General features: G+C 41.1%; 2 protein-coding genes across 2 annotated transcripts in view; one reads left to right on the top strand and one right to left on the bottom strand.

Annotated features, from left to right (window-relative positions):
• The window catches only part of LOC311025030 (uncharacterized protein), a 375,179-nt gene that overhangs the window by 1,327 nt on the left and 359,143 nt on the right, over window positions 1-14,709 (bottom strand). Inside the window, exons 6-9 of the mRNA XM_084027699.1 lie at window positions 3,187-3,249; window positions 1,962-2,009; window positions 1,542-1,604; window positions 293-340 (exon numbers count right to left, since the gene is read on the bottom strand). Of these exons, the coding sequence (XP_083883825.1) occupies window positions 293-340; window positions 1,542-1,604; window positions 1,962-2,009; window positions 3,187-3,249 (222 nt within the window). The remainder of the gene's footprint in view (window positions 1-292; window positions 341-1,541; window positions 1,605-1,961; window positions 2,010-3,186; window positions 3,250-14,709) is intronic.
• Window positions 9,974-14,709, top strand: part of LOC311025017 (NACHT, LRR and PYD domains-containing protein 1b allele 2-like) — a 32,815-nt gene continuing 28,079 nt past the window's right edge. Inside the window, exon 1 of the mRNA XM_084027683.1 lies at window positions 9,974-10,100. Coding sequence (XP_083883809.1) covers window positions 10,044-10,100 — 57 coding nt within the window. The 5' untranslated portion in view covers window positions 9,974-10,043. The remainder of the gene's footprint in view (window positions 10,101-14,709) is intronic.

Raw genomic sequence — 14,709 nt, 5'->3', positions numbered from 1 at the left:
CTACTACTTTTTTTAAACACACACACACACACACACACACACACACACACACACATATACACACACACACACACTCTCAAATGCCCTTGCTGCACTCAATTTGTCCTCTAGATTTACATTCGGACAGAGACGTCTGTAATTCAGTTTAAAATTCATGAATCATGAGGTCCTTAATCAGAGGTGGGAAGTAACGAAGTACAAATACTATTCAGATTCTGGGTTTCCAGACAATCTGATCAGCGACTGATCACAGACAGCCTGAAAGGCATTTGGTGTGAAGACGTCATATTACCTCCCATCACTGAACCTTTGGCATCAACGCAAGGAATCTTGGGTCGAGCTGAAACAAATTCAGGAAAATTAAAATTGTACAATTTCAAATGATCGTAGTGTTTATGTCTGCTAGTATTTTCAACACACACACACACACACACACACACACACACACACACACACACACACACACACACACACACACACACACACACACACACACACACACACACACACACACACACACACAGAAGACTTACATACAGAGCTCTCAAATGCTTTCGCTGCACTTCATTTGTCCTGTAGATTTATATTCAGACAGAAACGTCTGTAACTCAGGTTTTTAATATTTGATTAAGTCAACTTCCCAGTACGAAACACAAAGCCAGGAGACATTTAGCTTAGCTTAGCATAAAGACTGGAGGCACAGGAGAACAACTCGTCCCTCCAAAGTTTGTTTTTATTGTTACAATTCAACAAGATTTAGCGTCTTACTTAGGTTGGAAGGTTTTTAAGCTTTGGACTGAGCCAGGCGAACGGTTAAATTGTTTGTGAAAAAAATAAACATTCACTTTAAGTCTTTTAATGCTAATGGGTGATGAAGCGTTCAAAACCAAAAAGAATGAGACCACAAACATATCTCCCCATTGCCTTGAACAGGCTGTGTGCTGCATGATGTACTGCAATTCATGGTCCGAATTTCCCGCGCAGTCCGGCGGACGTCACGCTGAACGCGTACTCGACGGCTTGGAGACCAGAAGAAGACAAGCGCGGTGGACTCAAGTACTGTATGTGTAGTAATGGACTCTGCTTCGGCCGGAAAACGACCCACCACCACACAAAGTCCACTAAAAAGTAATACCAAGAAGAAAACGAAGGTTTTATCAGCGGCAATTCGTCATCCTAAAGTTACACTAAAATAAACACTTGTTTACTTACTTCGTCGCTTGACATGATGCTGTTCGCAGATGTATGCTACCAACGTAGTTCCGCGGAGGCATGTGCGGAGGGCTTGTCGTAAACAGTCACGTGAACAGCGAGTAAATAAATAACCGTGTCACAGCATCAGCTGCACTGAAGAGTTTGTGCGCGCTACCGCGCCGGCTTGGCAGATGGCTGCAGTTACCCTAACGGCCGTCGTGTCACTGTTGAGTCTTATTTCTTGATCCTGCCCTAAGTCCCTTTAAGATTCTGGGTTTCCAGACAATCTGATCGGCGACTGATCACAGACAAACTGAAAGGCATTTGGTGCAAAGACGTCATATTACCATCCGTCAGTCCACCTAGCTGCTTGAAACCACCAGCATGAACTCCAGTCGAGGGTCCATAAACTAAAAACACATTTTTGGAAAATTAAAATTGCACAATGATGGATCAGTCTAGTGTTTATGCCTACTACTTTTTTTAAACACACACACACACACACACACACACACACACACACACACACATATACACACACACACACACTCTCAAATGCCCTTGCTGCACTCAATTTGTCCTCTAGATTTACATTCGGACAGAGACGTCTGTAATTCAGTTTAAAATTCATGAATCATGAGGTCCTTAATCAGAGGTGGGAAGTAACGAAGTACAAATACTATTCAGATTCTGGGTTTCCAGACAATCTGATCAGCGACTGATCACAGACAGCCTGAAAGGCATTTGGTGTGAAGACGTCATATTACCTCCCATCACTGAACCTTTGGCATCAACGCAAGGAATCTTGGGTCGAGCTGAAACAAATTCAGGAAAATTAAAATTGTACAATTTCAAATGATCGTAGTGTTTATGTCTGCTAGTATTTTCAACACACACACACACACACACACACACACACACACACACACACACACACACACACACACACACACACACACACACACACACACACAGAAGACTTACATACAGAGCTCTCAAATGCTTTCGCTGCACTTCATTTGTCCTGTAGATTTATATTCAGACAGAAACGTCTGTAACTCAGGTTTTTAATATTTGATTAAGTCAACTTCCCAGTACGAAACACAAAGCCAGGAGACATTTAGCTTAGCTTAGCATAAAGACTGGAGGCACAGGAGAACAACTCGTCCCTCCAAAGTTTGTTTTTATTGTTACAATTCAACAAGATTTAGCGTCTTACTTAGGTTGGAAGGTTTTTAAGCTTTGGACTGAGCCAGGCGAACGGTTAAATTGTTTGTGAAAAAAATAAACATTCACTTTAAGTCTTTTAATGCTAATGGGTGATGAAGCGTTCAAAACCAAAAAGAATGAGACCACAAACATATCTCCCCATTGCCTTGAACAGGCTGTGTGCTGCATGATGTACTGCAATTCATGGTCCGAATTTCCCGCGCAGTCCGGCGGACGTCACGCTGAACGCGTACTCGACGGCTTGGAGACCAGAAGAAGACAAGCGCGGTGGACTCAAGTACTGTATGTGTAGTAATGGACTCTGCTTCGGCCGGAAAACGACCCACCACCACACAAAGTCCACTAAAAAGTAATACCAAGAAGAAAACGAAGGTTTTATCAGCGGCAATTCGTCATCCTAAAGTTACACTAAAATAAACACTTGTTTACTTACTTCGTCGCTTGACATGATGCTGTTCGCAGATGTATGCTACCAACGTAGTTCCGCGGAGGCATGTGCGGAGGGCTTGTCGTAAACAGTCACGTGAACAGCGAGTAAATAAATAACCGTGTCACAGCATCAGCTGCACTGAAGAGTTTGTGCGCGCTACCGCGCCGGCTTGGCAGATGGCTGCAGTTACCCTAACGGCCGTCGTGTCACTGTTGAGTCTTATTTCTTGATCCTGCCCTAAGTCCCTTTAAGATTCTGGGTTTCCAGACAATCTGATCGGCGACTGATCACAGACAAACTGAAAGGCATTTGGTGCAAAGACGTCATATTACCATCCGTCAGTCCACCTAGCTGCTTGAAACCACCAGCATGAACTCCAGTCGAGGGTCCATAAACTAAAAACACATTTTTGGAAAATTAAAATTGCACAATGATGGATCAGTCTAGTGTTTATGCCTACTACTTTTTTTAACACACACACACACACACACACACACACACACACACACACACACTCACACACACACACACACTCTAAAATGCCCTTGCTGCACTTAATTTGTCCTCTAGGTTTACATTCGGACAGAGACGTCTGTAACTCAGTTTAAAATTCATAAATCATGAGGTCCTTAATCAGAGGTGGGAAGTAACGAAGTACAAATACTATTCAGATTCTGGGTTTCCAGACAATCTGATCAGCGACTGATCACAGACAGCCTGAAAGGCATTTGGTGTTAAGACGTCATATTACCTCCATGTTCATCTTCCCCCTCGGTATCAACACCAGGAACTCCTGTCGAGGGTCCCGTAGCTGAAACAAATTCATGGAAAATTAAAATTGATTATGTCTACTCCTGTTTTCAACACACACACACACACACACACACACAAATAGACTTAGGTCCAGACTTCTCAAATGCTCTTGCTGCATTTAATGTTCTCGAATTAGTGCTGTCAATCGATTAAAAAAAATTAACTAATTAATCGCACAATTTGCCGTAATTAATCGCAATTAATCGCTTTCTTTCTTCTTAAGAATAAAGTATGTTATAATGGATATTTAAATGTAAAATGATGGAATTTATGTAGAATCAACACTAGGGAAGTATTTGAATTCAAATACTATTGTTAAATAGCAGCTTTTTTTTTACTTTAAGCACAGATTCTCTCATGATGTGAACTACAGATTTCCAAAGAAACCATCAAGGCCATCAAAATTAACTGTCAGCTTGTTAAAGGCATATTTCTTATAACAGAACATTTTAAAAAGGTCCACAACAGAACATGCAAATATGGAAAAATGAACAAGGAAATATTCTGCTGTGAAGTCACAATGATAAATCCTTTTCACTCCATAGAACAACAAATCAGCTTAGTCCTCCTTTACATTCAGGCCGTTACTGAGACAGACCAGTCTGTTTACATCGTCAGAGGACAAAGCAGCACACGCCACATCTAGTGTTTCTCACACAGACAAATTACCGGGATAATTAAAAAAAACTGCTCGGCGATCGCTCGCCACGATCCCACACACACACACACACACACACACACACACACACACACACAAACACACACACACACACACACACACACACACACACAAATAGACTTACATAGGTCCAGACTTCTCAAATGCTCTTGCTGCACTTAATGTACTCGAATACATCTTCCTGGCTTCAAAACAGATTTTTTTGTTTTAAGTGAACAAGACCTTCAAGGATAAGACTGATGTTATCCTAAATTTGCGGCTGTAAATCAAATATATAGCTTTAATTCTTCAAAAAGGCTAAAGAAATCCTAAAAACGGTAGACTGTCGTGAAATTTCATGAGTGAATACTGCGTTATGTGGCCTGCTATGAACTACTTTCAGACACAATCATGCACTAGTGTGTAGGCCTACATGTAAACACTGCGTGTCTATTTTCAGTTGGCGTTGTTTTTAGCTTAACCCATCTCTTACACTTGTAGAAGAAAATGTGTTAACTTACAATTCTTATTTGTATCTCATATAATGTTCCTTTCTCTCGGAACATCAAATGTCCTGCTGCCCCTATTTGATTGTGGTTGACTTGTTAGTCTTGATGAAAAGACTCTTTGATCTTTCCCTCTTCCTCAACTGTCTCCGTAACATTTGTCTCACATACATTGATCAAGGCCCGAAGGGTGACCCCTGTAGTGACATTGTCTAGCTGTCCCGAGAACAGTCACACCTTATAGACATCCACAGATGTCTCTTCCTCTGCAGAGAGACATGGGTTGATTCAATGCAAATCCACTCATGACACCTTCCCATTTGTTCTCCCGAATGTTCTGTATAAATCCACCTCGGCCAGGCCATTCAGGAGATTGGATCTTCATGGATACACTGTGAATTTCTTTTCTCCACTGTCAATGCTTAAACCTCATTTGAACCAGCCACAGAATTGGACCTGGAGAGTTTTTCTTCCACACACTCCATTATATATCTTATATCATAATATCATCATATTATATATCAAATATATGTATTTGTCACTACATTTGTACAACATGTTGCATGTTCTTGCTTTTTTGAGTAACAGCTGTGTGAGAGAATACCGGCGCTCCTACCTTCGGCCATTGTTTTTCTACCAGTCGCTGCCACTGAGGATCAAGTAGCTGTAAAATAAAATGAGGGAATATTAACACTTCTTGTTCACAGGCTTCATGCAGACCTCTGTTGTCTCATGAACACTTAGATCATTCACAGAATGCTGTCTTACTATAACAATCAGAACACCAAGAAAAGCAATAATTTGAAGAGGTAAACACATTAAGGCTCAGTTATATGTCAACGCCGAAACAAAATTAAACCATTAAAAAAATACCAATATAGGAATGTGTCTGATTATAGAGGCACAGCCAAAATTAAAACTTCCAGGAGTGCATGGCACATAACGAGCTTGTGATGCTCCGTAAAGGTACAAAGCAGTGGGTGGTTGTTTTTAAAACTACAATGTTGTAGTTATTCAGCCTGACACCGTATTTAAGATTATTAGATTAGATAAAGATTATTGGCTGGACCGTGGCTCTGTGGCAACAAGTACAGAGACTCCAAAATCACTACACACATCAAGGGTCTCGTTATGGTCATTTTTTCATTGCTATTAATCATGAATATCTTGTCTTGTGTAACAGTGGAGTTATTGATTAATAGGAAGATATTAATGATTAATACCATTAAAAACCACCAAAATGATAAAAAGGCACATATTTTCAAAATAGCTGTTGTAGTATGACCATAAGGAGCCCCTTGATGTGTGTAGTGATTTTGGAGTCTCTGTACTGTATAACAGTGGAGTTATTGATTTTTGTTTGCAGTCTTGCTCTTGTCTTGCAATTTGCAGACGGTCCCTGCGCACTCGCCCGGCTGCGCATAGAGATCAATGTTCTTCGTTCAGCTCGGAGGACGGTTTATTTTTGTATAATAAATCGGGGTTTTGGTGCTTGTAGCTCGTAGTCTATGATATTACGGTCAGAGCCATCATTTGTGTTTGAAAAACGTTTAACTTCAGATTTATTGATCCCGGAAGTTCGACTCTCTGAATATATCTCCAACTTTACCGAACTGTCAAACTGTCAAACGGTTTGGTGAAAACATCTCAGTTTAGTTAATGCATCATTAGTAACAACGGTGATGTCATCAGGAAAGCGTTCTCACACCGTTTTAACGTTAAAATCCGACAGGAAGTTCAAACTACGAAAGTGAAAGTAAGAAAAGAACAAAAAGAAGAAGCGTAAATGTCGTTTTACAAACCTTTTTAAACAGCTCGTAACTTCAGCTGTCAGAGTCCGTCCACTTTTTATGATTGCGGCAAATCATTGATCGCTAAGTTGACAGCACTCTGTTGCTCTCTGGAAAAGTGAAAAAGTGTTTGAAGTGTGTCTTCCCCTTCGAGCCTTCTTCTCCGTTTACTTGGCTGTGATGTGCAGACCGGGCGGTATCAGTGTTGCTATGCTGGACGGCCGCCAGAGGGCGGTAATGGTACACACAGCTACAGAGATGAAGAAGAAGAAACACTCCATTCAACGGCCAACAGGCTTTGGAGGTGACCAGAGGGGTATTCCATCAAACTCGCTAAGCGCAAAGCTGAGCTAATTTCGATAAGCCTCGCTACCTTTAGCGAGAGTTGCGTTCCATCAACGTGACTTGAGGGACTCTCCGCTAAGTAACCATGGAAATTTATCCGACCAAACTAGCCTGCCCCAGGGCAGGCTAAACATCAGGGGTGCAGTCGAATAGTCAAAAAATAAGGTCCTAACTCCTATTCCTATCTCCTATTCCTTGACCTCTGGGGAAAACGTCACGGGGTTAAGGAAAGGCGATAGGAGAACTCAAAAGGACTTAGGAATAGTCGACCGCGGTGTTCAGAGAATCCGACCGGACTTTCACTAAACTACGTCATTATATCGCGGCCGCTGATGATTGACAGCTGATGATCGGCACCGGCGATTGACGTGCGTCTGCGCTGGAGAAACTACAATAATGGACTACAAAAAGCGCATCTTCCACTTCTCCACATGTTGGTTTTATCAACAGCTGGTTCACTGACCGGCTTCAGGTCCAGCAGCTCCTCCTTTCTGTTTGACCGTTGTTTTATTTACTTTTCATTTGTGGTTTTAGTTTCGTTTTTGTCAAACATTTGTAACATGATTGAAATAAATAAAAAAAAAACATTAAATTATTATCACTGTCCACACATTTATCATCACTATTCCAATTACTCTGTGTGCATGAAAGTCATTGTTAAATATGTAAATGCACCTATCGTTTGTTTTCATGAACGGCCGAGGTGTGCGGCACTTTAAATGTTGCTCTCGCAAAGAATTGTGGGTCGGCGTAATCTCCTTTCCTATGGCATAGGAAGGTCCGTTGCATCCTATGCTAAAGGAGCTCTGAAAGGAAGCATTGGAGCTCCTTTCCTATGCATTTAGAGAATTCGAACAGCTCTTATCATGGCGGCCACTTGTTTACTTCCGGGTCACTTCTTCAGTTAGGAACCTTCCTAAGCAAAAAAGACTATTCGACTGCACGTGCAGTCGAATGCACGTGCAGTCGAAACTAAACGAAACTAAAACCACAAATGAAAAGTAAATAAAACAACGGTCAAACAGAAAGGAGGAGCTGCTGGACCTGAAGCCGGTCAGTGAACCAGCTGTTGATAAAACCAACATGTGGAGAAGTGGACGATGCGTTTTTTGTAGTCCAGTATTGTAGTTTCTCCAGCGCAGACGCACGTCAATCGCCGGTGCCGATCATCAGCTGTCAATCATCAGCGGCCGCGTTTTAATGACGTAGCTTAGTGAAAGTCCGGTCGGATTCTCTGAGCAACGCGGTCGACTTTTCCTAAGTCCTTTTGAGTTCTCCTATCGCCTTTCCTTAACCCCGTGACGTTTTCCCCAGAGGTCAAGGAATAGGAGATAGGAATAGGAGTTAGGACCTTATTTTTTGACTATTCGACTGCACCCCAGGCTTACTTTAGCGGGGGTTTCAGAGAAGTCCGTCTGTCGGAAACAACTGTACCAGCAGAAGGTTCCGCCAAGCCTAGTCCTCGTGATTTCGTCACGTGAAAGACCAAAAATTACCAGAATTACATATATGAAGTACAAACAGACTATATTTTCATCAAGCGTCTAAGAATAGCCTACATGCTTGCAATTAAAAAAATATGAATAAATCGTTTATTTTGTTTAACACCTACTGGCCATTTGATTATCTAAAGTCCCCAGTTGGGTGAGTGGTGACGTACCTGCCCTTAAATGTGGGCATCGTATGTTCACATCCCGGCGAGGATATCTCATGTGTGTGTTTTTTTTTTTTTTTTTCCCTGTATAATTGTCTTTAGATCAGAGAATTAGACCAACATTTTACTTTAACTATGATAAATATGTCATACAATTTCCCCAGAACCCAAATATAACTTGCAAAAACATGATAGATATAAAGATGTTATTATTAATAGCATGTTATAGATCCCAATGACAAAGGCATTGCTGCATGCAATTTTCAGGCACATAAATTCCTTTCAGGTGAGTTCATTAATAAGTTTATTGAATGTATTCATTAAATTGTTGAGATAAATGAGTTGGTCAATGTAGATGCATTTACTAGGCCTATCTAAAAAAAAAAGAGAGAAAGAGAGAGAGAGAGAGAGAGTTCCGGCCAAAGAAAGAAAAAGAAACGACTATAGTCGGGAATTGAACCCTGGCCGGCCGCATGTAAAGCCGGTGCATTACCTCTACACTATCCTCACGTTAGAGAAATCGTAGTCAGTGTTATATTAGAACATGTTACTCTTAACGGTACTTCCGTATTAAATCGCTCGGCAATTCTTGCCCAAGCAGCCTCGTGATTTTTATTCATCACTACAGTATTCCCTTTTTTGGTTATGATGGGTTTGTACTCCTCATACAGTTCCATCAATAATTTTTGCTCTGGTCTTTTCTGCCATTTTCTCGATGATTCGACATTCCTGGTTCTGGTCTGGCTTCATATCCCGTGAACGTGCATAACACACGACAACGTTAGCCTCGCTTGAATAAGCCTCAACAAGGCGCGGCTGAAATGCGTTAATGGAACGGGTTTAGCCGCAAGTGGAAGTTGGCGTTAGTTCTAACCAGGCTTAACCAGGTAAGCGCCGCTTTAATTAGCGAGTTTGGTGGAATACCCCTCAGGGAGGTTTTAACGCAGATGAACAGGAGTGATCTGGTGCAGAGGTTGTTGGACGTTAGGTCAGGATCCAAAGGCAAGTTTGTTTTTGTTTATTTCACTTTAATGCCTTTTTTTTTCTTAAATCAAATTGCATGTGGACGGTCAAACAGCCATTTGAATTTGTGGTTTGAATAACGTCCGTTGAAGCACATGCTTTCGATTAGATCAGATCAGTCAGTGTTTCAGCCATGCAAGGGGCTCCATGGTAACGTCGGTGTTTGTCTTTCGGTGTGACGGACACACTGGACCATTATTGGATGCATCACAATTACATTTTGTCCAGAGATCTTTGATGATCCTGGACTTTTCCCTCAAGTACCAGTGAACTCTTGCATGGAGCGCCAATAAATGTTGTTTGTTTGTTGCTAATTATTCACTTGAAATATTTCAAGTTAAATACCACATTAATCACATGACCTTATATATCAAAATAACAATTTGAAACAAATTCAGACATGTCTTCACAAGGGCCTCCGGGATGCATGGAGCCTGAGGGTGGTGGAAGCGTTAAGGTAATCCTCACATCAGTTCATCACTTTGCTTTGTTCATTTATGTGATGTTGCAAAAAGCCCCATCTCCACTTATTTCCAAACATCTTTGTCCTCTGCAGCAGGACTGCAGCGACTGGACTAAAGTTGAACCTGACGTGAACAGTGCAGATGCAGATGAGGCTCCGACGTACAGGTGAAAAAAGAATAAGGTCCTAAATCCTGCATCACAGCAAACTGGAACTATATTCTAGGGATATATGCTCATCTTTTTTGTTTCATTCATTATTTTTCCACGGCTTGCTGTAGTCTACAGTCTGATGCGGGAACCTTTGAATGCAGCGTCTCTGGCTTGCGCTGGGTCTGCAAGGAAAAGATCAGCTTAAAGTATCAGTTCTGCTCTTGGGAAGGACATATGGAGAGGATGGAGTGGATGCAATACATGCCTGCAGGTCCCCTGATGGACATCACAGTCATCGCCGGGAAGCTATTTGAAGTACAGCTGCCACACTGGATCTGCATAGGTAAGTGGACAGAACGTGTGCTTTTAAAGGTCCCATATTATGAAAAACAGGTTTTCTCTGGTCTCTACACCTATAAACTAGTCCTCCCTGAGCCCGTCACCTCCCAGGATGAGGAAAACAAGCATTTCCTGCATGGTCTTTGCAGCCCACCCACTGGTAAAACGGTGCACCTACAGGCTGTTCAGATTCAGCTCCTGTTGTTACGTAACGAAAGGAGTCATTTGCATAGCCCAAAAGCACGGCGAGCACGGACGGAGAGCGTAGCCCGTGATCCGGCTGGTGCTCCGTGAATCAATCCCGGTGCGGGTGAAGCTGGAGACAATTCTCCCTGTCTCATGCTCTCTGGTGCGTCTTCGCTGCTGCCTCCGGTCGGACGGAACTCGGGGGCGCGTGTCAGACAGACCGCCGTGCACGACGGTCCGCATCTGCATCTTGCGTTTCATTTTAAATGACAGTGTGCCGGATACGGTCCGTTTTAGTTTGTATGTGTGTGCTAACCACTTTACATCGGGCTGCTTCAGTAACGAGGGTCAGTACAAAGCTGGCTTTGCCTCGACACGGACCCTCGTAAAAGGATCTGTCCCAACCATACAGGACCAACAACTTCACCTGAACCACATAGGCAAGCCATAGAGATACATCCACCGTAAACATTGGAGCATGCTACCGCTAGCGGCATCGTCTCCATCTCTCTCCAAGTAGGCGATGACAGACGGAGCTCATTAGCATTTAAAGGTGCAGGCACAGAACCAGCCTGTTCTCAACAGAGCTCATTTGAGCAACTTTTAGACAGCTGAAACTCAGGACCACGGATGGGTTTGGGGCAATGCATATCAAATACAGTGTTGTTGGACCTCTGATAGCTGTGTGGAATTGATGAAAAACAGTATAATATGGGATCTTTAAATTCCAGACAGCATGAGTACAACAGCTGATGCAATCCTTATGTTATGTGCTCTTATGTTGTGCAGACGACAACCCTGAAATATGGGACAAGTTTGCAGTCCTGCACATAGAGGACTCTGGAGATGTCGTGGAGAAAGCGTCCGAGGTCACATCGCACCACGTCAAACTGTCCGAACCAGTTTTCTCTCCGAGAGCGATCCTGATGAAAGTTGGCTTTCCAGTGAAGATACTGTGTGATGTTTTAATATACAAGATCAACACAGCATTCCTCACACTCCATGTTTATCTGATCCCACGTGATCCTGGTCTACAACAGGTTATTTCATATCTTACTGTCACAAATCACGTGATGAAAACGCAGCACAGGCAACTCGTGTTTTTGTCCCAACAGCAACTGGACAAGAGGAAATTATCCTACGGACACAAAATCATCCCAAAGCCGCCGCCAGATGAGTCCCTGAAAATGCAAGATCGTTTCATCCTCACAGCAGATTTCCACGGTGCAGAAGTTTGTCCTGAAGTATGTTTGACTGAAATAAGATTATTTAAGTGCTTCAAAACTAAAATCAACCTTTTTATTTAAATATCTATGAACAATGTGAGCGTTATGTTATTATGAATATTTAAATAACACATTTAAATATCTGAAATCATGACATTTTACCAATATTTGGCAGTTATATTCATCATTTTTTACCCTTTCTGTTCATGTCTTTGATTTTGATGAGAAAACGAAAAACACTTACTAATCGCTGTTGCAAACTCCGGATGCTGAAAGTCTAACTTCCTTTTCCCATATTTTTTTTTTTTTCCTCAAAACATAAAGCTCAGATATAAAAGCAGTATCCCAAGTTTCTTCGAAGTGTTCATAAGAAATCCAGACGCAGACTTTGCACTCAAGCTCAAACACAGTAAAGAGCTTCAAACAGTATGGAACATTACGATTCGAAAAGGTCAGATTTAAATAATATCACCAGAATTCATCTGCACAGCCTATTAAACACTTTTAACTTTCACCGTCACTCAAATATGTATCATGAGTGAAGCCAAAATATGTCTCTTTTCTTTTCTTCCTTTTTCTTTTTCAGAAGAATACCAAAACACCGGTCACATACAAGGTAAGACATGGCTCAACGGTCTGACCGAAGAGTCGGTTTGGTCTAGGAGTGGGTTGATAAAACCCAGCAGCATATTAAATATTCATAAACGGTGTTTTAGTCAGAGTGTTATCAGGATGTAACCGTGCTTCCTATATGACAGTTGCAGACATCGCTGGACTGACGTCCTCCACACCTGCTTCCGGTGACCGCGAGTTGTTTTTAACACGATACATATTAATATTGGAAATATTGGAACCAACATTTGTGTGTTTTTTAAGCATTGAGGACGAGGTGTTTCTATGTGTAATATTATGTTTGTATATTATGTGTCTTCATAATAATATACATATATATATATATATATTTATTATTACAATTTAATTATACCATTTATATAAATAATAATAGTAATAATAATTACAGATTTAGCTTAACATGTTGTATTGAGTTGTCGTATTGCATATTGAACAAACCCCTTAACAAAATAATCAATAGTGCAAGAGAGAGAAATGTCTCTTAAAAGACAAATAACTTGTGCTGGATACTCCTGAATTTTAGTTATTTGCTCTTAAAATCTTTCAGACAGACCTAACAAACCATGGCTTTGGATTTTATTTTTTTATTTATTTATTTTTTTTTTACAAATCGTCATTATGTCTTATTTCGGCATCCTTTTTATGCGCGCGCACGACACTGTTTGTTTACGTCGACGTTTTGAAGACGCGTTACTATGGCGACGTGCCACCAGAGCGTTTAACAGCTGAGAACGTAAATCCGATAGATGAAGATAAAAAGGCTAGTTGCTCTACGAGGGTGCCAACATAAGCAGCAACACGTATATGATGAACAGCAACTTCACTTGTTGAAGAGTAAATATGCAAAACGAGCTAAAATTCACCTTTCATAATTGTTTTTAAGCCACAAGCTCAAATTCCGACACTCTTTGAATACGTCTCACGGAAAGCAAAGTGATTGTTAGATCGCAGAATATTTTTGACTCTCCTATAAACTATCACTCTGGGGGGTCTGCTATGGCAAGTAGTACCTTTACCTAGTGGTAAAGGTCCATATAACCGGTTCGGTCTTTGGCCCAGACCGGTTTGAAAACGTTTAAACCGGCCGAGCATGTATCTGGGATTTCCACGTTCAAAGCAGCAATAGTGGTTATTATGGAGCTCACGCAAATATATACACATAAATGACGGGCAAACATTCCTATGAAATATTATTATCTTAATATTTTCTTAATCTGGCATCCAAGAGGGCACTTCATAAAAAAGAGTTGAGGACAAATTAACGAGGAAATGCATTTTAATTATCTATCTTTACTAAGTTCCTCCTGTCTCTTTGCTAAACTAAGCTAAATGTCTCAGTGTCATATCACAACAGAAGTCATCTCAGGACACATTGAAAATGTAATAAATCATGAGCATATTCTAGTCCTGTTCAGAGTCCCAACATCCCCAGGAGCGTTGCAGCGACAGTGGCGAGAAAAAACTGCCTTAAAGCAACACTAAAGAACCATTCCTCTTCGGTCCCCCTACAGGTTGGAAGGGAATTGTCCATTACTGCCGTCGTAAATAATTTAGCCTACCCCAGCCTACCGTCGCACGCACGTTATTTGTTTGTATGCAGAACCAGCTCTGGAAACGATGAACGATTTGAACGATGTCCAGTGACAAGGTAGAGTAGCTAACGCCTTAGCTAAGATTAGCTAACATGAGCCATAGCTATAGTTACATATATATATATTAGCACAATAGCTAACGCCTTAGCTAAGATTAGCTAACATGAGCCATAGCTATTGTTACATACATACATACATATATATATATATATATATATATACATATACATATACATATATATATATATATATATATATTAGAACAATAGCTAACGCCTTAGCTAAGATTAGCTAACATGAGCCATAGCGATAGTTACATATATATATATATATATATATATATATATATATATATATATTAGCACAATAGCTAACACCTTAGCTAACAGGAGCCAATAAAATAATCGACAATGTATTGTACACAGATGCACACTGTTGGGAAAAAAATGATTACCGGTATTATTTACAAGTCCAG

This window comes from Eutrigla gurnardus, assembly GCF_963514095.1.
Source record: "Eutrigla gurnardus genome assembly, chromosome: 14".
Lineage (NCBI taxonomy): Eukaryota > Metazoa > Chordata > Actinopteri > Perciformes > Triglidae > Eutrigla > Eutrigla gurnardus.
This window is presented reverse-complemented; position numbering and strand designations above follow the sequence as displayed.